The 26463-nt window shown below is 38.0% G+C and overlaps 1 protein-coding gene and 1 long non-coding RNA gene across 3 annotated transcripts; one reads left to right on the plus strand and one right to left on the minus strand.

Annotated features, from left to right (window-relative positions):
• Window positions 1-19624: 19624 nt before the first annotated feature.
• Window positions 19625-22364, plus strand: LOC111913059 (26S proteasome non-ATPase regulatory subunit 11 homolog). Of its 2 annotated transcripts, none has more exons than XM_023908788.3 (3): window positions 19625-19782; window positions 20473-21483; window positions 21990-22364. In XM_023908788.3, exons 2-3 carry the CDS (start codon window positions 20480-20482, stop codon window positions 22249-22251), a joined length of 1266 nt encoding a protein of 421 aa, XP_023764556.1. In that variant the 5' UTR covers window positions 19625-19782; window positions 20473-20479; the 3' UTR covers window positions 22252-22364. The 2 variants fall into 2 exon arrangements, with proteins under 2 accessions (XP_023764556.1, XP_023764557.1); XM_023908789.3 differs by having other exon boundaries at window positions 19636-19782; window positions 20478-21483.
• Window positions 22365-25323: 2959 nt separating this feature from the next.
• On the minus strand, window positions 25324-26413 carry LOC122194680 (uncharacterized). The gene is made up of 2 exons (XR_006184094.1): window positions 25972-26413; window positions 25324-25647 (listed from the first exon to the last, which is right to left on the minus strand). It is a non-coding gene; the product is annotated as an uncharacterized LOC122194680 (long non-coding RNA).
• Window positions 26414-26463: the final 50 nt, after the last annotated feature.

Below are 26463 nucleotides of genomic sequence, written 5' to 3' on the forward strand. Positions count from 1 at the left end.
CTGAGATCGGAGAGGCTTTATGCCAAATTCTCCAAGTGTGATTTCTGGTTGCGAGAGGTCCAGTTCCTAGGGCATCTCGTTAACCAGAAAGGGATATTGGTCGACCCGGCCAAAGTTGAGGCAGTGATGAGTTGGGAGGTGCCGAGGTCACCCTCTGAGATCAGGAGTTTCTTAGGGTTGGCAGGTTATTATCGAAGATTTATCAGGGATTTCTCTAAGATCGCAGTGCCACTCACCAGGTTGACCCGGAAGGGTGTCGATTTTTCATGGGGCCCCGAGCAGCAGGCCTCCTTTGAGACGCTTCGCCAAAGGTTATGCGAAGCCCCAGTGTTAGCCCTCCCGGAGGGGATGGAGGACTTTGGGGTATACTGTGATGCGTCGATCTTGGGGTTGGGAGCGGTGCTGATGCAGAGAGGGCATGTGATAGCATACGCATCGAGGTAGTTGAAGCCTCATGAAACGAGGTATCCCACCCATGATCTAGAGTTGGGGGCAGTGGTGTTCGCCCTCAAAATTTGGCGTCACTATCTGTATGGGGTTCGGTGTACGATATACACGGACCATAAGAGCCTGAAGTATTTGATGGATCAACCTAACCTAAATATGCGGCAGAGGAGGTGGTTGGATGTGGTCAAGGATTATGATTGTGAGATCCTGTACTATCCGGGCAAGGCTAATGTGGTAGCCGATCCTGTACCATTACGGGATGTAGGTTTGCGGTTGACCGTGATGGCTCCGGTGTTGGACGCCATTCGTGGAGCACAGGCTAAGGCCATGAGATCGGAGAACCAGAAGAGAGAGCGAGTTGTTGAATTGGTATCGGAGTTCGTTACCGATGGTCGGGGGCTTATGACATTTCAGGGGCGTATATGGGTGCCGTTTGTGGGAGGGACGCGTACCATTTTGATGGAAGAGGCTCATCGGTCGAAATTCTCGATCCATCCTGGGGCCACTCAGATGTATTTAGACATGAGGAGAGAGTATTGGTGGATCTGTATGAAGAGGGATGTTGCGTGGTTTGTGGAGAGGTGCTTAACCTGCCGTAGGGTTAAGGCCGAGCACCAGAGACCGCATGGTAAGTTGCAGCTGTTGGAGGTTCCCGAATGGAAGTGGGAACAAATTACTATGGATTTTATCACCAAATTGCCAAGGACTGCTAGGGGAGTCGATGCAATTTGGGTGATTGTGGGCAGGTTGACAAAGAGCGTCCACTTCCTTGCTATCAGTGAGAGTTCTTCCGCAGAGAAATTAGCAGAGATGTACGTGATGGAAGTGGTATCTCGGCATGGAGTGCCGATCTCGATTGTTTCAGATCGGGATGTGCGTTTTACTTCCAGATTCTGGAAGAAGTTTCACGAGGAGTTGGGTACTAGGTTGCATTTTAGTACCGCATATCACCCCCAGACTGATGGACAGAGTGAGCGGACGATTCAAACGCTCGAGGACATGCTCCGGGCATGTGTGTTGGACTTCGGGGGGAGTTGGGACACGTCTTTGCCCTTGGCAGAGTTTTCCTACAACAACAACCATCATTCGAGCATTGGTATGCCGCCCTTTGAGCTGTTGTATGGGAGGAGGTGTCGGACCCCCATTTGCTGGGGAGAGGTCGGGCAGCGTGTTATGGGTAGCACAGAGATTGTGCTTCAAACGACAGAGCAGATACAGCGGGTCATACAGAGATTGTTGACCGCTCAGAGCCGCCAGAAGAATTATGCGGATAGACGTCGATTCGAGCTCGAGTTCCAGGTCGGTGATTATGTTCTCTTGAAGGTATCTCCTTGGAAAGGAGTGATCCGATTCAGGAAGAGGGGCAAGTTAGGGCCCCGGTATATTGGGTCGTTCAGAGTGATCGTGAGGGTGGGCAGGGTAGCGTATCGTTTGGAGCTACCTGCGGAATTGGAGCGGATTCATAATACCTTCCATGTGTCTCAGTTGAGGAAGTGTATAGCCGATGAGTCGGCGGTTGTGCCGTTAGAGGACATTCAGGTGGATGCGAGCCTGAACTACGCAGAGAGACCAGTTGCGATTGTGGATTGAAAGATCAAGGTTCTGAGGAACAAGGAGGTGCCTCTGGTACAGGTTCAGTGGCAACATCGGAAGGGATCCGAGTTGACCTGGGAGCCAGAGCATGAGATGCGGGAGCAGCATCCGGAGCTATTTCAGGAATGAGACTTCGAGGGCGAAGTCAGATTAAATTGGGGGAGAATTGTAACATCCGGAAATTCAGGTATTATATTTATTCATTTTATTTTGAGTTTTGTGGAAGAACTCAGCGAGTTGGTGCGAAGACTCGCCGAGTAGAGACGCGATTTCTCACCTGGATTAATGACCGGACTCGACGAGTCACATTGGTGGACTCGGCGAGTCTACGCTGTTTAATGAAACCATAATTTCTCGGGTTTGGGGCCTATTTAAAGGGCATTATGGCTGTCATTTGTGCTCACTAGTCCCAAGAGTGAAACCCTAGTGAGCTTGAGCATTTGGAGTGAGATAAGGAGCCATTGTTGACCTTGGAGGTGTTATCTAACAAGGGAAAGGAATCAATAGCCAAGGGGAAACAAGAGGATCAACTTCCTGAAGATCTGAGGTTCAGAACATCATGTTTGAGGTACTATTTTTGAACCATTCTCTGTTATGATGATGTTCATGTTGATTTAGGGCTTATTGAGCCCTTTTGTGGCTAGATCTAGTGCTTCCTTGGTCCCTTAAGCGAGTTGAGTTCTGGATCTGGACCCTTGGAGGTCCAGAGTGTCCCTTTGTCCAAGCTTTTTATGAATCCATGGAGGTTTTGGATTGGGGTCTTTATGCTTGAGGTCAAAACACCATTTACGAGTCATTAGGTGTGTTATGAGCGCCAAGACATGAACTTTACGTGATGAATAAGTTTGGAAGGACTGGATCTATGAGTTAGTGAAGCAGATCTGACCTCAGAAGGTCGTTTGGGGTTGTGCATGGAATGCACTCGCCGAGTCCATTTCCAGACTCGACGAGTTGGTGTGGGTTGTTCAGTGATTTCGAACCAGGGTTTGAGTAACCGAGTCGGGTGAGTGACTCGGTGATTCGAAAGGGACTCAGAGGAATTGGGTCCCCGTAGAGACTCGGCGAGTCCATTCCAGACTCGGCGAGTTGAGTTGACCGTTGACCATTGACCAGAGTTAACCAATGTTGACTTGATAGGGTTAGTCAACCTTAGTTGGGAAAGTGTTAATTAGAGATGTATTGTGTTATAGGAGGACTATAGCTCGGGAGATCGAGCACTAGTGATTTCAGGGATTTGCAAGTAATCGAGATACGCGAGGTGAGTCATCTCACTATACTTTATCTTGAGTAGGTAATCAGAGTTATGTGACAGAGTATTTGTATGCTATATGTGTGTTATGTGTTGTACTGCATTATTTCTAAGTGATTTATGCTGTGCATGTTTATAGAGTTGGAACCGGAATGTTCACAGAGTTAGAACCAGAACGTTCACAGAGTAGGGTCCACGGACCCATAGAGTTATAGCCTCGAGTGGCTAATATGTGCTATGTGTGGTATTTTGGGGAACTCACTAAGCTTTGTGCTTACAGTGTTTGGTGCTATTTGTTTCAGGTACTAGTGATGACCGCGGGAAGGCGCCGGCCTGATCAGTACACACACGAGATTTTTATGTTATGAGATCTTGAGATTTTTATATGTTATGGATTTGAGTTTCAAACACTGATGTTTTTATAAATACTAAATGAATTATGCTTTTATCAAATGCGAAAAATTGTTTTGAAATTTACGGTGTTACAAATATACTTAAAAGCTCTCATATTTGTGGATGTTCTTAATGATGGTGGGTGATAGTTGCAAATGTGTCATATCCGTTATACAGTAAAATTTATATATATTTATTTAGAGGTAGATAATAGAAATAATTTATTACATAACTGAATTTATATTTTTATTTGTGAAAATGTATTAGAAAGTCTAATAAAAAATAGGCTTTTTATTTTATTAGTTTTTTTATGCAATATTAATAAAAAAAAGGCTAAGCAAAAAGCTCAAGCATTGTTACAAACAAACGTTAGAAATTGGACATACACCAACTAACTAGCCAATATATTTTATCGAAGATTAGATCTATTATTAATCCAATTTATTTTATAAGTATAAATTGAAAGCTTAACAGTTAACACCCATTTTGAGTTTTGAGTTGAACTCTCCTAGTAATGAGAGTGTGTGTGTGTATGTGTGAACTTGTGTATGTGACCAAAAGTTTGGGTAATTAAACATTGTTAAAACAATTTTAAAATTTATTATTTTGGAACAAAATTAAAATTAAACAACTAAATCCTTAGGCAATGCTTTTTACTAAGGGATATGACTAAGGCCATGTTTGATAGACCTCTTACCGGGGTCCAGTAAGTGGTAATCTCGTACCCGGTCCGAGTCAGGGTGTTTGTTTCTCCAAATTGGACCTCTTATTCAGTCCATGAGTCTTTGACCGAATCATACTTGCAAAGTCGATGACTTGAAATATTAACTCACTTTTCCCTTATAGTAGACGCAAATTCTCCATCCTGTCCAATCTATCTATCGCACATCTTATTTCCTTCCACCAACACTGGACCTATTTCTATTTATCCGACGCTCCAATCAATTTCATGAAATCAATTTGGTAGGTTTGTGGAAATCAGTTAGCGGAATTGCTTTGGATCAATTCATGAAATCGTTTTTGAAATCGATTGGTATGAAATTCTAAAATCGATTGTTGATATCTTCGTTAAACTGTCATCTACATTCTCCGCTTTTCACCATTGATTCACCTTCTAGTGTTCTAGTTTTCTATTATTAACACCATAATTATCAGTTTTAGAGATGTTAGAGGGATGACATGTGGTTTTTTCTTGTTTGGAGAAGTGATGGAAGGTACAAGGATGAAAACAACCTCGTATTTGAGAAACAGTTCCAAATTGGGCCCAGACCTCTACATGGTCTTACTCTAAGGCCCAACCATTTAGTCTAGTCCAAACATTTGGCATTTCACTTGGTCCAACCTCTCATAATCCTCAAGGCCCATTGATGGCCCATCTATGGCACAATTTTCCAAATTGGGCCAAAGCCTTTCCAATGGGTCTTATCCAAAAGCCTATCCAAATATTTTAATCCATATGCTTGTTCTTGGATGGCCCATCAATAACCCAATCACTAAAGCCCAAAAGAAAGGCCCAACTCAAGGCCCAAGTAAAATTAGGGTTTTCACATGAAATAACGATTAAGGTTAAGTGTTTCTTACTTAACCCATTAAGGACTTAATCCATTAAGTCAAATATTGCCTTAGGTTAATTGCAAATGATTATTAATTAACATTTTCAGTCTAATAAATAATTCCAGTGCAGGTCCTGATAAAATTCCCAAAATTAGGGTTTCATCACATTAGGGTTTTCCAAACCCTAATTAGGGTTTTCCAAACCCTAATTAGGGTTTTCCAAACCCTAATTAGGGTTTCCAACCCAAATACTAGCCTATTAGTCCAATAGTTAGGCTTTTAGGTCAATTAGGGCTTCATTGGGCCCATTACGGTTAAAGAAGTCGGACACCATCCGCTACCACCTCGAGTAGTGGTGGTCAACAGCGGCTCACGGCTGCGGTCACCACATCGTGGTGGTGGTTATGACTTTTAGCTAAAAAATATTCAAGCATCCCAAAATGACAATCACACACAAAAAAGCACACAGCCTCCCAAGGTGGCGGCTGGTGGCGGCAGAACGGTAGCGCGAGGTGGCAACCACCACCTCACGATGGTGACAAGTTGTTTTCTTTGATAATCCTGCCATACAATACATTTTACATTGAAATACCCAAACACACACACATAAAATAACACACACACAACCACTCTTATGGTGGCACATGGTGGCAGCCACCACCTCACGGTGGTGGTGATGGTTGTCCTCGTGAATTCCAGCTAAACGAAACCACATACAACACCCTATTTTGTTTGCTATATAAACCCACCCACCCACTTGGTGGCGTACGGCAGCGGTAGTAACACAAGAAGGCGACTAACGGCGGTGTTGACGGCGGCATCCACCATGGTGGTTCTTCACTACATACGCTCATCAGAGAATGCGCACACTTCGTCCGACCCTATTACATCTACACTCACGCACCCGCTTCGCGATTCCACGAACCCAACCACCATTCCATGGTGGCATGCATCAGACGGAGGGCGTCAGCCTCCATACGACAGTGGTGATGCAGCCATCAGGAGGGAAATGAAGAGGGGAGAAGGTGGTTCAAACCCACCAAGTATAGTAGCAGCAGTAGCAAAGAGGCGACTGCTCGTGGTCCTCATCGGCAGCTCCATCTTCAACAGCAAAGATGCAACGGCGGGTGGAGGTACAAACCTGACAGCTGTAACGCCCGTAGATCTGGACTAGTCAATTTAGAGACAATAAACATAAAAAAAAGTTTTTGATGGAAGAATATTTAGAAGGATTAATCTTAACCACGTTGTTGTATATGTTACAAGGGTTCCGTACATATAAAGAACGCCGAAATCCGAGCTATAACGAAGAAGTTATGACCTGTCGAAGTTTCGCGACGGAACCGGGAAGCGTAAATAGTGAATTTATGATAGAACAAATTTTAGCCTTATCGATCTAAACGAAAGTCGTAGAATATGTTAAACCAAGAGCGTCCATGAAAAGAACGCCCAAATCTGAGTTCGTATGAGGAAGTTATGATTTTTTGAAGTTTCTGCTTAGCGGTGTACAACCCCAAGTTCGAATATTAGATTGAGTGGTTTTTAGCCGACACAACCTAAACGAGAATCGAAGATCTCATTATCAGTAGCTTAACGATAAAAAGACAGATGAAAACGGACGTCGGATGAAGAAATTATGAGATTTTAACGGACCAATCATGTCCCGGCCTGTTAATAATATAACTTTTAAAATAAAGTCAAAATTAGCCGACGGAGTCTAAACAAAAGTTGTAGAGTACGCTCCCGCCCACGAGTGGATATAAAGAACGTCGAAAACAGAGCTCGTATGAGGAAGATACGAATTTTTGAAGTTGGAACTCGAATTTGCGAAACTGGTGCGAATAGTGATGGCGTGGCTCGATCTGGACCGTCCATTGCTAATCGGAGGACCCGCTTCGGATGAGTGACATGCCACCCTTCGCATTATGCCCAGCGTCCGAAATGGAGTATGCCCAACGTACTTTGGTCTCATGCGGTTCCGAGGCATCCACGTCGCACCATCCGGAGATCGCCACGTAGTAGCCTTCTCTGAAGTTACGCCCAGCGTAGTTCGAGGTTCAGCCACTATAAATAGATGTGCGAGGCTGCCGACTTCTTCACTCCAAAATCACTTCTCTCTTTAACTTATTTCTCTTTCTAACCCATTCCAACCCCCTAGGCCCTAGCACTTGAAGGAAGTCCCGAGGCTCCCGGAGTCTCGAGAAAAAGGGTCTTTCGGTTCGGAAACGCTGCTCCAATCGAAACCCGATTTTCTATAAAACCCGTTGTAATTGAGCTATGCCTACGCTATTTTTTATATAGTTTTATTTAATTATAGTAACATTATTAGGAACTTATAATAAGTATTTGGGCTATTGTTATGGGTTATATAAATATTGTTTAACGCTTATATAATAGTAATAGTAGCTAGACTATTAATTAGTCTCGATTAACGTTAGACTAAACCCTAGTGGTATTGATACTAGGTTTTGTCAAGGGAAAATTGTTTTGAGATTACGAAGCGCTGTCCGAGTACCGAGTCACCACCTTAACAAGTGAGTGCATAGTTACTTTCATCTTACACATATATATATGAAGTATTTTATATAAACTACGTGCTATGTGTGCATATTATCTGTATACTTGCTATCTATTCTGGATGAACGATTTTTATACAAGTTTTAAATGATTTAAACCGTATATGTATTTTTTTTATCTACAAAATATGTTGGGTAAAACATGGGTAGATGAAATATGAGTTAGATGATGAAATGAGAGGTGATAAAGACCGTGAGATAAGGGTGAGATGTAAACCATGATAGAAGCCTTTTTACCCATGTGTTGGCCCCGTCATTCAGCAGAGTATGGATGAATACCACGGACTATTTTAGACAGTCCAGTGGACACAAGCAAGCTTGCAACCTGTAGGTATTTTGAACTGTGTGCTCATCAGCTGTACTCTAAAAAACTCCTTGACATGTGTTGTGAGAGGAGTCTCGGAAACGACACTGTCGATAGACGAGATTAACCCTGACGACTATGCAACGTAGTGCATAAACCCCTTGACATGTGTTGTGAGAGGAGTCTCGAAATCGATATTGTTGACAAAAGAGAATAACCCTGGCGACTATGAGACTTAGTGCCTATTGAGTAAACCATGGCAACGATGGACTTCGTGCAGATTCCTTAGGACGATCCTTAGGAATAAATGAACAAGAAATATATGATTCTTAGGGTAAATCCTTAAGAGTAAAGAAGATAACGGGAATGGGTAATTGGGTTGATTAATTGTTTGATGATTAAACATAATAATTATATTACTATGGGTTGAAAACCCTATGTACTCACCAGGTTTCCCAACCTGACCTGATAGTTTCATTTTATTTACTTCTTTTTATAGTTTATTTTAGCATATTTCATCCATAATCTAGTTAATTTTCATGCATATTTTCCTTTTTGTTATTTTATGACTATTTCGGGCACTTTCTAGTTTCGTGAGCTTTATTGCAGATTTCATGGAGACTAGTGGAGCGGGAATGTTCGGGACGTATGGAAAGCGATGGGAATTGGTGGAAAACAAGGATCTTAGGCTTGATGGGTGGTGGAGATGATGCATGGAGCGAGCTTGATGATTATTTGAAGGCTTGGAGAGAAATAAGCATTTAAATTTGCAAGATGCGGGAGTATATTCAAGCATGCATAGATTATTAATCGGGCGAGTTTACGAGCTATGAATCATTTGGAGAAGCCAAATTGGGCTTAAATTGAAGAAAACTTGAAGAAAAATGGGCTAGGAGCTGATTGGGCTCGCACTGGGCCAAGTGGGCTAAGCTATGGAGGCCCAAAACCTCAAAGATGCTACATTCAGGGACCACCCGCGCAACCCACCCGCGCAACAGCACGCGGGTCGCGCAACCTCCTGCAGGGGCAGTTTCGGAAATTCTTCTTTTGAGCTATTTGAGGAAGGTTGGTGCCCATCTTTTGGGGACTCTTGGACATCCGATTTTTGAAGATTCTCTCTGGAGTTTTGGAGACTTTTGAAGGCCAAGAACCCTTGAAGAACATCATATTTTTACCTCTTGATTCTTGCTTAATGTTTGGTACAAATTTCTCTAACTTTGTTTCTTTGTGTTTAGCCATGCTTGGCTAAACTAATCTTGGTTGACTTTTGGTTAATCCTTTGAACTTTTGTTGAATATTGAAGAATCCATAAACATGTTCTTAAATCTTTATGGGAATGTTTTGTGTTTTAACATCTTATCACTACTTGTATGTTTTAGTTCATGAGTTTAAATATGTGTGTGGTGATTAGTTGGCTAATTTCTTGATTAAGTAAAGGATCTTCAAATTAGCAAGCAACAAATGATTTTTGTGTTGTTTTTGCTTCACACAATCATAAAAACATTTCCTCCAACATGGTGGTGAAAGCATTTGACCCCTCTTGGATTTGGTGACTTTTTAGTTCTTAATGCTAGTTGACTTTCACTAATTACATGCTATTTGGAATTAGTGACTTTGACTAAGGAAATTGTTATGAGCTTCTCTAGCCATTTCAACAATTAAGAAAAGCCTAGGTAATCTCAAGCTCCTTGGATTACTATAGCCAAATTAAGGATTTAAATCAAAGTATTGCACCATTGGATTCTAATGATATGTTCATCAAAAGTCAAAGTGAGGAAACTTTAAGTCAACCATCTCTCCCTCATTGGTTTTACATCAAACTCTTATTTTTGTTGCATTTGTCTATTTAAATCATTGTTAATTCTAGTTGTTTCAAGTATTTCAAAACACCAAAACCCCCCATTTTATTTTTATTGTCATTTTCAAGTATTTTTACAAAGAGATTTTTCATAGAGTTATAAATTGAACCAATCTCCGTGGATTCGATCCCTTTACCACTATACACTATTTTAGTGTGTAATATTTAGGGTTATTATTTGTGTTGGCCTCGACAACCACCAAATTTTTGGCGCCGTTGCCGGGGATTGGTTTTGATTTAATCAGTTTGTTTCTCTATGCCTAGATCTCATTGTGCAGGTACTCTAATTTAAAATCCAGAAATTAAAAAAAAAAGAGTATGGTTCGGAAATGAATACTACTTGCACCGAAGACCAACTTTCTGAGCTAGCTCAGTTAGTTATGATGATTGAAAGTGACCAAAGTGTGCAACCCACACCTCTTTTTCGCGATATTTGTGCCCAAAATGGACATCATTCCGACATGTGTCCATATTTACAAGGAGAATGGGCAGAAGTGCAAGAGAAAGGAAGCTACTACCGGTCAAACCAATGGAGTTATGATCAGCATCAACATGATCAATGGTGGGACAACAACCAAGTTTGGGGAAATAACCATTACCAAAACCCATACCAAACATGGGAAAATAACCAATACCAACTAACTCCACTGTTCCAAGAACCCTATCCTTATCCTCCTCAACAAACTGAAACGCCAAGCATGTCCTTAGAGGACATTGTGAAAAGCATTGCCACTTCTACCCAAATTTTCCAGGAAACAACTCAAGCTAGCCTCAAAAGCTTAGAGCAACAAATAACAAAAATTTCTCAATCATTGAGTATAGTGGAATCTCGACACAAATTACCATCTGAAGAGAGCCCATGTCATAACGCATGTTGCATTCCTTTGAAAGATGAGAAAACTTTTGATGGCCCAAAAGTGTTATATGAAGAAGAGGAAGAAGAAGTAGAAGTGGAAGAGGTTGTTAAAGAAGAAGAAGAAATTAAAAAAGCTGACAATGAAACTATAGAGGAAGTGATATGGGTTAATGAAAGAGAGGTTGAGCCGCCCACTACCATTAAGAAACTAACTCCATTGGTAGACCAACCACAAGAGCTGGAAGTGATAAATTTATCGGACTCTTTAAAGGATACGTATCCCAAGAAAGAAGACGCCCAACCGGTCACCTACTCAAAAGCCAAGTCAAAGAAGGAAGAGTTGATCACCTTAATGAACAAGTACAAGAAAGAATATGGTTGGATGATTGCTATTATCAAAGGTCTGAGTCCGGTATGGTTCTCCCGTAAAAAGAAAGTCAAATACAAGAAAAGAGTCCCAATGGAGGTGTGGAAATTAAAAAATGTAGACACGGGGCAAATTTGCAAGGTTAATGGACATCGATTGAAGCCATTCAATGAAGATTTTGATTCAAATGTCCAAGATGTCGTCCATTTGGACGCCCCAAAGTGTTAAAGTGAAGTTTGGAGGCGTCTCGCCAAAGACGTTAAAGAAGGGCATTTTTGGAAAGCATTGTGTTTTCGTGTTTTTAATTTGAACAAAATGAGTTTTGAAGATGTTTTTGAGATTCAAAAGAGTTGTTTTTTGAAGAAATCAAGAGTTTCTAGGTGTTTGGGGCTGTCCGAAGCAAGAACGGGTGAAAAACGAAGAAAAATGAAGCGAAAATGAAGATCAGGATCAGCGGGTTGCGCGACCCGCGTGCTGTTGCGCGGGTGGGTTGCGCGGCCAGGTGTGATGAAGCGACATTGGCCCAAGACTTAACTGCAAGGTCTGCGCGACCCGCGTGCTACACTGCGCGACCCGCGCACTGTGTTGGGCAATTTGGGCTATTTTTGGCTATTATTTGACCAAGTGTTGACCAAAGGTTTTAATGAGTTGACCTTTTGACTTTTCTTGACCAACATTGACCGAAATTGACCCTTTTTGACCCATAGATTAAAATGTTCAGCTTCCCTTCTCCCTCATTTAATCATCTTGACCTCCTACTCCATTCCTCTCATATAACCTTCCAGCACCCACCTCACCGGAAAATTCAAGATTGTCGGAGTTCTACTGGTCGTAATTTCACGAAACCACCGCCACAAACATCTCCCGTCATCCAATCCTCCGATTTAGGTCATTTTTGCCCTTACCTTAAGCATTGAGGACAATGCTTGTTCTTAAGCTTGGGGTGGGGCATTTCATTTTCCTTTTATATTTTTTTTCCATGCATTTTTAATTAGGTTGCATAACATTTTAGATTTAAGCTAATTTTCATTCATTTTTTTTAAAATCCAAAAAAAAATTATTTTTTCTTTTTCACCTTTTATATTTTTGCATAACATTTAGCTTAGGCATTAACATTCATGCATTTTTGTTGTCTGTTTATTCTCACCCCTAGATGCCATGGAATAGGTTCACAGTTATTGTATCATTATTGGTCCAGGATCTTGTTGTTATCTCACCCATCGAACCGGGACCATTAGTTGCAGTTTGGGATTTCATACATGGGATCAGATGCTGGTAGCTTAAAGGGGTAAGTGATCATGGCCAGGTAGTTTTCATGAAGAATTATGCATACAATACTAATGACTGTAGGATATACTATAGCAATGGATGTCCTAGCCTTGCGGTCACTACCGCCGAGAGGATCACACTTGATCATGTTTGAACTGTTAGGATGAAGCACTAGTGCTTGTCCCCGAGTAGAATCTATATCCGGTCTCTTTACATCACCATATCTTTTTGCGATTTTCTTAGGATTTTAGAGAAGTCTTTTAGTCCGCATGTGGACATTTTCATTATTTTTGAAAAAAAATCACAAATTTGAAGAGGAGCTTACATTATATCTTTATGCTCCACACATGGTCATTTTTCGCTTAGACCATTCGGATTATATTACTACCCTTTCGGTTCCACTTACACACTTTAGGAACCAAATTTTGAGTCAAAGGGTTGTTATTACATTACCTTCAAGTATAACAAAAAAAAACAAAAAAAAACAAAAAAAAGGGGCAGGCAAATTCCCAGCTGCAGAAATCTGAGAAGGGTGACCGGTTCAATTATTGAACTAAATCTTCCAACATTTTGGTCACCCAACGTTTGATATTCATTTATTTAGGTATTTTTTTTGTATATAGATCGAATTGTTTTTCGCAAATTGGTGATGTTAGGGAGACTGTCGAGTCAGATACTACGGGAGGTTTGGGCCAACACCAAGTGATCCGATTCCTACAACGGTGCCCGAGCGATTAAACCTAGTTACACATGAGAGAAACCGGCAAATGTGAGATCAGAGTGTACACTTACAGAAGAGCTCCACCCGAGCCCATCCAACTGCTTTCTCCCTACTACAGATATTCTTCATTGTATGCATGTTCCATTGAGGCTGCGACTGCTCATCCCTCCTTACTCACCTAAAGGAGTTATCCTGGTTGTGGTTTATGGTCCCTTTGTCATCGGATGAAAAAGTAATGAGATAATAGCAAGATCAGTTCTGACCATGTTGACTAACAGTGCTCAAGTTCTGCGGTTCTATCCATTCTTTTTATTTTCCTTAGGATAGTTCATCCCGAGTTCATTTTAGTCTTGTCTTACTTGAGGACAAGTAAGGTTTAAGCTTGGGGTGATTTGATAGTTTCATTTTATTTACTTCTTTTTTATAGTTTATTTTAGCATATTTCATCCATAATCTAGTTAATTTTCATGCATATTTTCCTTTTTGTTATTTTATGACTATTTCGGGCACTTTCTAGTTTCGTGAGCTTTATTGCAGATTTCATGGAGACTAGTGGAGCGGGAATGTTCGGGACGTATGGAAAGCGATGGGAATTGGTGGAAAACAAGGATCTTAGGCTTGATGGGTGGTGGAGATGATGCATGGAGCGAGCTTGATGATTATTTGAAGGCTTGGAGAGAAATAAGCATTTAAATTTGCAAGATGCGGGAGTATATTCAAGCATGCATAGATTATTAATCGGGCGAGTTTACGAGCTATGAATCATTTGGAGAAGCCAAATTGGGCTTAAATTGAAGAAAACTTGAAGAAAAATGGGCTAGGAGCTGATTGGGCTCGCACTGGGCCAAGTGGGCTAAGCTATGGAGGCCCAAAACCTCAAAGATGCTACATTCAGGGACCACCCGCGCAACCCACCCGCGCAACAGCACGCGGGTCGCGCAACCTCCTGCAGGGGCAGTTTCGGAAATTCTTCTTTTGAGCTATTTGAGGAAGGTTGGTGCCCATCTTTTGGGGACTCTTGGACATCCGATTTTTGAAGATTCTCTCTGGAGTTTTGGAGACTTTTGAAGGCCAAGAACCCTTGAAGAACATCATATTTTTACCTCTTGATTCTTGCTTAATGTTTGGTACAAATTTCTCTAACTTTGTTTCTTTGTGTTTAGCCATGCTTGGCTAAACTAATCTTGGTTGACTTTTGGTTAATCCTTTGAACTTTTGTTGAATATTGAAGAATCCATAAACATGTTCTTAAATCTTTATGGGAATGTTTTGTGTTTTAACATCTTATCACTACTTGTATGTTTTAGTTCATGAGTTTAAATATGTGTGTGGTGATTAGTTGGCTAATTTCTTGATTAAGTAAAGGATCTTCAAATTAGCAAGCAACAAATGATTTTTGTGTTGTTTTTGCTTCACACAATCATAAAAACATTTCCTCCAACATGGTGGTGAAAGCATTTGACCCCTCTTGGATTTGGTGACTTTTTAGTTCTTAATGCTAGTTGACTTTCACTAATTACATGCTATTTGGAATTAGTGACTTTGACTAAGGAAATTGTTATGAGCTTCTCTAGCCATTTCAACAATTAAGAAAAGCCTAGGTAATCTCAAGCTCCTTGGATTACTATAGCCAAATTAAGGATTTAAATCAAAGTATTGCACCATTGGATTCTAATGATATGTTCATCAAAAGTCAAAGTGAGGAAACTTTAAGTCAACCATCTCTCCCTCATTGGTTTTACATCAAACTCTTATTTTTGTTGCATTTGTCTATTTAAATCATTGTTAATTCTAGTTGTTTCAAGTATTTCAAAACACCAAAACCCCCCATTTTATTTTTATTGTCATTTTCAAGTATTTTTACAAAGAGATTTTTCATAGAGTTATAAATTGAACCAATCTCCGTGGATTCGATCCCTTTACCACTATACACTATTTTAGTGTGTAATATTTAGGGTTATTATTTGTGTTGGCCTCGACAACCACCATGACCCACTCAGTTTATTTATATCACAGGTGTTGATATGAAGTCACATTACACTGAGAGATTAAGGAGATATAAATCACTAGTGATAATGAATGTAAGTTCTGTTTATGCTCATGTTTCTGTATTGACGATGACATCCCAAATGTTTTAAAATGAATAAAAATATTTTTCTTCGAAAATGCTTTGATAACGTATTTATCGTGTTTTACTGGGAACAAATTCCCCGCAACATTTTTATTAAAAGAGGTACTCTGATTTTTATAAAGCATAAATAAAAGCGGTCTTTTCTGGCCGTGAAAATAGGGATGTCACAACAACATTGGAGGATCGCTCGCTAGCCCTGATGGTCTTCAGTTTCTCCGGTCATGGTGGATGTCATCGTTGGTCTCGGTTGATCGGAACAGGCGAAAGGGTGGTGGCGTCGGAGATAAGAGGAAGTGAAGGTGGCCGCTTGGACGATCCGGTCTATGAAAATACAAGCGAAAGCTTGAAGAAAATATAAAATGCGAAATTTCGCGCCTTCGAAAAGGCTTTAATTAAAGTGGATTTCGGGAATGGGTGCGTCCTCTCAGCTTTAACTTGTCGCTATCTCAATCACTGAATTCAATTTCCATTTTTTTGATTGTACGGGTGCCGAGGGGCTTCTATATAAAGCGAAAGCCCTCCGGACAGAGGGAATGTGTAACGCCCGCAGATCCGGGCTAGTTAAATTAGAGGCAACAAGTATCGAAAACAACTTTTCAACAGAAGCTTATAAATAATTTGAACCAAGTTGTAGTATATGTCACTAGGTTTTCATACATATAAAGACCGCCGAAATCCGAGTTATAACGAAGAAGTTATGACCCGTCGAAGTTTCGCGACGGAACCGGCTCGATACCGGGAGGCGTAAATAGTGAATTTACGATAGAGAGAGATTTAGCCTTGGCGCTCTAAACGAAAGTCGTAGAATATGTTAAACTAAGAACTTCGATAAAAAGAACGCCCAAATCTGACTTCGTATGAAGAAGTTATGATGTTTCGAAGTTTCGGATTAGCAGTGTACAACCCAAAATTCGAATATTAGATCGAGCGATTTTTAGCCGACACGACCTGAACAAGAATCAAAGATCTAGTTAAGAGTAGCATAACGAGAAAAAGATGGGCGAAAACGGACGTCGGATGAAGAAGTTATGAGGATTTAACAGACCAATCCTATCCCGGCCTGTTAAAAATATAACTTTAAAAATAAAGTCAAAATTAGCCGACAGGGTCTAAACAAAAGTTGTAGAGTACATCTCCACCTACGCGTGGATATAAAGAACGTCAAAAACGGAGTTCGTATGAACGAGTTACAAATTATAATAGCATATTTACGTATTAAAATAAAGTATAAATCATATATACATACACATATATATACATATGTATATATCATTAGAAAGGTATCGACGATGCGGTCATTATAAGACTAATGTTGAGTTCTTTCGACATTAGTTTAGTGCAAATATTGTTAAATCTATTTAAAATAGTATTATAAAGGGGTGTTTAGTTGTTTATATAACTATAAGGTCATTAAGTAATTATGGAGGGTAGTTTTTGTAAATTCAATTACTATAAATAAGAGGCTTGGGCTCTCATATTTCTTGCACCATTCTCTTGATTCAAGCGTTTTTCTCTCCTTATCCCCCGATCATTTCGGTCCCTCGTGATTCGACTTCTCTTTCTGTAGTTTTAGTATAGTAAGGTGAGCGCTGAAGCGTTGCACGAATCTTTCTTAGAAAGATTCAGCGACGAAGTTCTGCCCCTACAGAGCCCGACTCCTAGCTAAAATCCCCTTGTAAGTAAGTTATGCTTACCCTATTTTAAATATAGTTTATATTTAAAATTAGTATTGTTATTATAAATTTATAATAAATATTTGAGCTATTATTATGACTTATATAAGTGTCGTTATAATATCTTTTTAACTACTCGCGGTACGGGGAATCTAGTTTAAAGGGCCGCATAGGGTTGTTGGATTTCAGAAGTGCTATATGCCAAAATGGTCCTGCCCTCCGGTGTTTTATGTCTGACCCCTGTCTGTACATAGTGGTTGGAAAGTATTGTGTAAACGCTTATATAATAATAATAATAATAATAATAAGACTAATAATTAGTCACGGTAAATATTAGACTAAAATCTAGTGGTAATAATACTAGGTTTCGTCGAAGGAAACTATTTTAAAGTAAACGAAGCGCTGTCCGAGTACCAAGTCACCACCTTCTCAAGTGAGTGCATAGTCTCTTTCATCTTACACATAGATATGAAGTATTTTAATATAAATTACGTGTTGTGTGTGCATATTGTCTGAATACTTGCTGTCTATGTTGGGTGAAAGATTTTTATACACGTTTTAAATGATTTAAACTGTATATGTATTTTATATCTACAAAATGTGTTGGGTAAAACATGGGTAGATGAAATAGTTGTTTTGTGATAATACGATGGGAGACATCAATGTTGTCAGTGATCCAGTCATCTAGTGGAGTATAGATGATGACCATAGGCGATACTAGAGGGTCCGGTGGAACGCTAGTAAGCTCGTAACCTGTAGGTGTTTTTGAACTAGGTGCTCATTAGGTATTTTGAGCTGAGTGTGTTCACTACGTATCTTTGAACTGAGTGTGTTCACTAGGTATTTTGAACTAAGTGTGTTCACTAGTTACTTTTGAACTAAGTGTTACCAGATGTTTTGGACTACGTGTTCACCAGTTGTAATCTATAAGCTTTGGTAACGATGGACTTCGTGCCGATTCCTTAGGATAATCCTTAGGAATGAACGAACGAGAAATAGCTGATTCTTAGGGTAGATCCTTAAGAGTAAAGAAGATAATGGGGATGGGTAATTGGGTTTAATTGCTTGATTGTTTAAACATAATAATTATATTATTGTGGGTTGAAAACCCTATGTACTCACCAGGTTTTCCAACCTGACCCACTCAGTTTATTTATATCACAGGTGTTGATATGAAGTCACATTACATTGAGAGATTAAAGAGATGTAGATCACTAGTGTAAATAAATGTAAGTTCTGTTTATGCTTATGTTTCTGTATTGACAATGACATCCCAAATGTTTTAAAATCAATAAAATACGTTTCTTCGAAAATGTTTTAATAACGTATTTATCGTGTTTTTCTGGGAACAAATTCCGCAACATTTTTACGAAAAGAAGTACTCTGACTTTTATAAAGCATAAACAAAATCGATCTTTTCTGGCCGTGAAAATGGGGATGTCACAGTTGGTATCAGAGCATTAGTTTAAGCGAACTAGGAATATGGATTTATTTCTAGACTTAAACTTAGAATGCTAAGCGATGATTGTGAGGTGTGAGCACTAACTTATTTTAGGAATGATGCCTAAATTGCTTTTATGTGCTAAATGATTTGCTATGCTATAGTTTGATCGGATTTATGGTCTGTTGCCGACTGGATCTGGAAACCTTATGTGTTTAGGTCCAAAATTTACTCTTTATCCCCTGTTTTCATAAATCCTTTCATATTAAGTCCAAAAAATATTAAATACCTCCTGACTTCTAAAATCCTTTGCAAAATAAATCTCAAAATTACACTTTAACCCCTTAGAGATTCAAATCTTGTCATTTGGCCCCCCAAAACCAACTCCCAACTAGTTATTATTTGATTTTGGGCCATAATGATATAAAATAGTAATAATAATCACCTATCGGGTTCCGGGTTTATTATTTAATTATTCTATTTTAAACGGAATGTTACAAGTATAAATAAGACAAGGAGGCTCCATGAGAGTATTGCAAGAACCCTCTACATTAACATCATATTAGGATCCATTTGTTGAAAAACAATCGAGCATGATTCAAACATTTAAAATACATCAATGATTGAACAACTTTATGCGGTATTTGGTCGATTTAGGTTTAATTTTATAGATTTGTCTCATTTTAATTAGGTTCAAACATATTCAAAGATGATCATATGAGTTAGATGAGTACCAATGCATTGAACACCACATAATGATATTGTTCGACTGGGTTAACAATTGATTACCATTCTCGTGATGTAACTTATCTTGTTTGTTTTCACAACTTACCTCATCAACACATACATCGATGATAACTGAACTAGAGAAAACATATCGACAAAGGCGTGGAGAGTTGGGGTGAGATGGAGGGGAAATGTCTGGTTAGGGTGAGGGGTTTGAACCCATGAACGATAGACATAACAATAAGCATATAATTAAGTCCGTTTTACAAAATCTTAACAACTTGTTTCGTCGAGATGAGCACGAATTATAATATCTAAAACAAAATAAAACCACAGAGACCATAAAGAATAAATAGAATCTCTTGACGACGAAATCCGTAAAAACCACAACATCAGAAGGACCAAATGGTAATTTACTCTAGAAAAAAAACTCTTCTTTTGTTTTAAATTAAAAAATGAATATAGTTAAGTGGCCAACATAAGAAAAGAATTTAAATTTGTAGCCCTTTCTTTTTTCCCAAGACTTCTTTCTGCATCTCTCTCTATCTTATTCCTTCACACAAACAACGAAACTCCCCGACGTCCGTTATCTCCGATCCCGATCATCGTTACGCCTTCACTCCGGTATTCATTCATTCGATTTGATTTTCGTTTCTTTTAATTTAACTAAGAAGTTCTTATTTTTTTTTTATTATGGGTTCTTAGTGTTAGTCGATCTAATGATATCATAGTAGTTAACTTGAGTTATGATTTAGGGTTTTTGCCCAACCTAAGTCGTGCTTATGTTTACTTCACTCCGTTGTAAAATTGCTTAATTTTCTGTAGTTTCTTTTCCAATTCTATTCAGCATTTGACATTAGGGTTTCTCAATGTTTTTTCCTTAAGCACGATCTGTTGAATGGATTACTCGAAGTTCGTCCGTCTAGTTATTTTTTCATCCTATTTTGGGGGTTTAATTTCTATGACCTGATTAGAGAAGGACCTACGAGATTGAGATGAGACCTAAAGTTGTAATGAAATTCAAGGCTTTGTAAGACCTAAAGTTTTTGTAACTTAGAATATGTTTTTTGCTCTTCATTGATATATTCATGACAACTTGAATTAGGATTTAGTGTTTTTAGGACATATATATATTATCTGAACCCATGGGTAGCATCAATTGCTATCTCTGTTCTATGTTGAGGCACTCTCTGTCACTTTATAATCATTATGAAATTTCAAATTTCCAAGAATTGCCTTTCATCTCTTTTGTGGGTTGAGTTTATACCATGATGTTGATCACTTGGAACTTTTTGTTGTTTGTTTTTTTTTCAGCATAGATATGGCTTCATCATATCTTCCAGCCACAACAGAATCACTTGATCTGGCTTCAGAAGCCAAAAACCGACCTGAAGCCATCACCATACTCTACCGCATTCTAGAAAACCCTGCATCTTCTTCTGAATCACTGCGTGTTAAAGAACAAGCAATTGCAAAACTCTCAGAACACCTCAGAGAAGAAAACAGAGGAGAAGATCTCCGTGGTCTTTTAACCACACTAAGACCATTTTTTTCCCTCATCCCCAAAGCCAAAACAGCAAAAATTGTAAGAGGAATCATAGATTCCGTTGCAAAGATACCAAATTCCACTGACCTTCAAATATCATTATGTAAAGAAATGGTGGAATGGACCCGATCTGAGAAACGTACTTTCTTGAGGCAACGTGTTGAAGCAAGACTTGCTGCTTTGTTAATGGACAGCAAGGAGTATTCAGAAGCTTTAACTCTTCTTTCTGGTTTGGTAAAGGAAGTGAGAAGATTGGATGACAAGTTGCTTCTTGTTGACATTGACTTGTTAGAAAGTAAATTGCATTTCTCATTGAGAAACCTCCCAAAGGCAAAAGCTGCACTTACTGCTGCTAGAACAGCTGCAAATGCAATCTATGTCCCACCTGCACAACAGGGAACCATTGATCTACAGAGTGGGATTCTTCATGCTGAAGAGAAGGATTATAAAACTGCATACAGTTATTTCTTTGAGGCTTTTGAGGCGTTTAATGCACTTGATGATCCTAGAGCAGTTTATAGTTTGAAGTATATGTTGCTATGTAAGATCATGGTGAACCAGGCTGATGATGTGGCAGGGATAATTTCGTCAAAAGCTTTGAAGTTTTTAGGCCCGGAACTTGATGCAATGAAAGCTGTTGCTGATGCTTATTCAAAAAGGTCTTTGAAGTTGTTTGAAACTGCTCTTCAAGATTTCAAGGCACAGTTGGATGAAGACCCAATTGTTCATAGGCATCTTTCCTCCCTCTATGACACACTGTTGGAGCAAAACTTGTGCAGGTTAGCAACTTAGTACTATTATTGTTAGAGTAAATTGCAATTTTGGTCCCTGGTGTTAGCATTTTTTCTGGGTTTGGTCCCCAAAAGAATCGGTTTGCACTTTTGCTGTCTCATAACCATTTTGCCCTTGGACTAAATCTGAAATATACAGTATACCACTTTGTAAACGGTCATTTTAAATGTTAAATAATTTTAAAACTTAATCCTTTTTAAGATCTTGTAAAATAATTCATGTTACATTTTGGAAAATGGTTTAATAACAAGATTTAAGAAAAAAAATTTAGCTGTACTCGGGAACCAAAAAATGTAATTAGTAAAAATTTCAAAATTGGTCCATGTGGTATAGAGTTTTCTTGAGGTTCGGCCAAGGGCAAAATGGTCATTTTTTTAGAAAGAAAAAACTAAGAATCAATTAGTTAGATTTTACAATCCAGGGAAGGAGCAACAATTGTAATTTAGTAGTGATTGATTTGTGAAATTGGTTAAAAAAAAAAAAACAATTGCAGGTTGATTGAGCCATTTTCAAGGGTTGAGATTGGTCACATTGCGAGCCTGATTGAGCTGCCGTTGGATCATGTGGAGAAGAAACTGTCGCAAATGATTTTGGACAAAAAGTTTGCAGGGACACTGGACCAGGGTGTTGGGTGCCTCATCATCTTTGATGATCCAAAGACTGATGCGATCTTTCCTGCTACTCTGGAGACCATTCAGAACATGGGTAAAGTTGTTGACAGCTTGTTTGTCAGATCTGCCAAGATTATGGCATAATCTTTCTTGCTTCTTTGTACTTTGAAATTTGATTAAGAAGACTTAAGACTTTGTTAGACAGTAATCATGTCTTGCTAAATCTTTCTACTTTTATTATCATCTCTACTTGTTTCTTTGTTTGTTGCATTTTGTTCCTACCTACCTACATGCTTTAATACAAAAGGATCTTGTTTCACTTTTTGCCTACTCAAATGGTTGTGCGTATATATGCCAAAAAACAGACACAGCCGGTGTAACCCGTTTTGATTAAATGCCAAAAAACAGACACCGCCGGTGTAACCCGTTTTGATTAAACGGCTTGACAGGACAAATAACATGACCCATATAATGTTTGATGTTGGACTGTTGCATTACTATTGTAGTTTTGATTTGGTTATATGACATTCGATCCAATTTCAATTCAAATATCAATACCCGAATAAAAACTTAAAAGCCTTCATGCAAAAGAGACGAAATTCTCATTTCTTCTCCCAAAAATAAAATTCATTCATATTCAAAAGAGTGAAATAAACAAAAATATGCTTTTTTATAAATCTAGGTTGACTGATTGACCTGTGAACCTGCCAGCGACCCATTTATTATACAGGAGGTTATGCAGGTCAAAGTCTGGTATGTAACTGCTCATGAAACGGTAGCAATCGGTTAGGCTAAGGACGCCAAACCTCGCCCCTCTGATCAACTCTTCTCAAAACCTCATTCAATAGATGTCTAAATTGGAATCCCACCCCAAACAAATTTCAGGTCAATTTTGGACCGAAATTGAGGGCTCGGTTAGGCTATGCACCTCTGCCCTTTGGGCTGGCATTGCTTGCATTCAACCTTTTGGGTTTTACTTTTTAGTAAACTTTAGTTTAAAGGGGATAATATACTAAATTTTTTCCTTAAACACCGAGTTAACTTAATTAAGCATCCAAGTGTTTAAATGTAATTCCTTAATTCCGTGATATATATGGCAAATTAATCCTTCTGATCGAGACCAAAGTTTGACTGGATTTTTACGACGTTGAAACTTGAAACCAATATTTCTCTTTTAACACCAATTAATCCATGCATGTAATAGATTCAGATATAAGTACCAAATTTACAAAACAAAACATGAAAAAAAAAGGTCTTGGAACTAACTTCAACAAACATACCATTACTGATTACACTAGCAAATCTTTCCTTGATGGATTAGCAAAACGAGCTGAAAAAGATCGACATAACAAGTCAGTATTTTCCCTCACAGACCCTTCATCAAAATTTCTCATATAATCATCTCGATCATATGAGTAAACATAACATGTAATCTTCCCCTTGTTCTTCTTCTTTTTCTTTGTGTCGACATTCTTCCTTACAACAATCTTTCTCCAAAAACTTAGCCATGTAATTGGCTCTGGTTGAGATGATTGAGAACTTGATTCTTTCCGTGAGTAATTCTGACCCAGTCGGAGACTCCGGCTCCGGGATTTCTGCCAACTTCCACAAATGTCCATTGCAACAAATTAAAGATGGTAGGAGTTAACGACCTTATTTTCTCACTTACCAAGGTGCATTTGTTCATACTATATATGGAAATACATTCTAACTTTTTTCTTTATATTTTACAAAAAGCAAAAGTGTCTTGACATATAAAATATACACATAAGATATGGATTTTTTTTTACTTTAGTCACAAGGCTTCAGTTTGATTGTTTGTTTATAGAGAGGGAAGAAGAAGCCAACCTTTCAACAACGGCTTGGCTTCGATATAAGGAGGTCCCGTTTTAAAAAAACCAAAAATAATAATAATATTATCGTTTCTGGCATATCTAATTGCTTTATTACATATATCAGTCTGATTTTAATCATTTTACATAAAACCAAGTCAAGTTTAATCATATTTTATCTATAATTGGAAAAATAATAACATAAAAAGCTATTCATAAAAAGATTGATAGAAAGCATCGAGAAAATGCATCCCAATGTTTATAACCTCTTAAACATTTTTATCAGGAAAATCAACATATATAATATTTAATTGAGAAACATGATTTCCTTATCCTTTCCTAATTTTGTTACCGGTTTATAGGTTTTCATGATTTAAGTTCGGATTTGAGCATATTGTTTTTTAGTTGTTAGAGATAAGATAACCTAAAACATTTTGAAACTGAAACACATGGAAAACGTGCAAGTGAACATGAATGTCTTTTACATTTACTCATTGCTTCATCTAGCCATATTTTAAACCATCGTTGCATATTTTGTATAAAAAATAATATTGTTGCATAAATTGAAAAAAAAAGCATCAAACATTATTACATAAATAAGTAATTAACCCTATTTTATTAACTATTAACATAGTTTTCTCACACATCTCATTTTGAATTGTGGAATTTGATAATATGCCATAGACCTTTTTGTTATCTCCGATTGTGTGAACCACATTAATGTTTTATTTTATGTTGCATTCTTTAATTATATTTGTCGCTCGAAACCCTAACAAATAGTATCATAGTTATCGTTGAAAATGAGAATGTTAAGATCGATATATGGTCATGATTTTAGCTTATGAAAGATGTATATCTGAAATTATCTTTCTCAGAAAAAATTACATGAACTCTTGTTGAGATGTGGACTATAATTTCGAAGGATAGTGAATTCCGAAGGTGGTAGAATTTTGAAGGAGGGCAATTTAGGCTTCTTCCTAAAGCGCGATATCAACTTCAATATAGAGTAAAATTCAAAGTCAGTTTCAACGAAGATTGAAAACATTCTGAAGAAGCGAAGTCTAAGTGGAAGCACAGACTCAGTTAGCTATTCTGAAGCTTGGATTATGCAAGAAGTCGAAGCTTCGATATTCTTCGGTACAATTTTGGAGGATAAGTTTGATTTTGCGCTATCCTGTTAGAAGGTCCATTGCCCAATCCTGAAATCTAGGTTAATACAACTATAAATACATCTCATTTAAGAAATCAAAGCTCGAAACCTCAAACAGTTAAACTTATACAACAAATTTCCATATACTTTCACACAATTTTTTTCCAAAATTACAACTCATTGCAACTTCCATATTTTATATGCTAATAACATAATCCACATAAAATTACTCACTTGTCGAGCAACTATGATGAACTCAAATAACGATTTTCCAACACATAAGAGTAAAAACTATACATACATGATACATTGCAAAATAATGACATCAAAGTCTCCTTTATATCTCTAGAAAATATTTAATCAACACAAATACAACCATATACCTTCAAATCCAAGACTTTCACCAAGGAAATCTATATTTATGGAAGTCGTTTATCTTGACAACTCAATAAACTTTGCTTCAATACTTGATAACATAAAGAGACTTTTACATATCTCTTATTTCCATTTTCTCAAGTTAACTCCCTGTTGAATATTTAGAACACGGATGTTGTATATCTGTTGCAATATCAGATGAGTGTTGCTAAATTGACACCTCTTAGACATCCTATGAACACTTATATTAAAAGTCAATCTATAACAAACTTTATAATTTATTTTTTCAAAAAAACAATGCAAATTCAACAAATAAAAAAACCTTAAAAATCAAATAGGATGTCTAAATAAAAAAAATGAGTTTAAATAATATATATATATATATATATATATATATATATATATATATATATATATATATTTGTGTGTCTTTTTTGGTTTAACAAAAAGGATTTTGTTTTGACAATTTTTTTTTTTAATTATTTAAATCAGAGTAGAGAGCCATACATGGCTTGAAAAGCTGACTGGCTCAAGCCAAGCTCTAAATCCAGCTTTAGCCTTTAAATATTCCAAAGCGCATGCCGCCGAAAGAAACGTTCTACTGGTGGTTACAATCATCGAAGCTATCTCGAACTATCAAAAAGAAGGAAATTAATACTAGATTGTGCAACTTCCAATGCAGAATATACAAGTTACCAATATAGCATTGTTTGTAAAATATAATAACTTGTACCACATACAACTAAATGTCTGGGGGAGGCCATTAGGCCTTTTAATGCTTGATATACATAATCAGATAAGAAAAAAAATATACTAGAATGACGTCTTTGCCACCCCCGGTTTCTAGATCAAATGAATATACATGATATATATATAGGAATAACCGGTAACAAAATTTTCGGAAGATAACAAACAAAATCAAATCCAACCTTGTTTATTTAGGATTCTAGAAAATAAGAAAACTTAATATCTATAAAAATTCAACGATCTAATCCAAAT

The sequence above is a fragment of the Lactuca sativa genome, chromosome 6 (assembly GCF_002870075.4).
Source record: "Lactuca sativa cultivar Salinas chromosome 6, Lsat_Salinas_v11, whole genome shotgun sequence".
Taxonomy (NCBI): domain Eukaryota; kingdom Viridiplantae; phylum Streptophyta; class Magnoliopsida; order Asterales; family Asteraceae; genus Lactuca; species Lactuca sativa.

Coding starts and splice junctions, on each gene's coding strand:
- LOC111913059 (XM_023908788.3), top strand. CDS start 20,480: ATGGCTTCATCATATCTTCCAGCCACAACAGAATCACTTGATCTGGCT. Junction 21,484..21,989: donor TTGGAGCAAAACTTGTGCAG/GTTAGCAACTTA, acceptor AAACAATTGCAG/GTTGATTGAGCCATTTTCAA.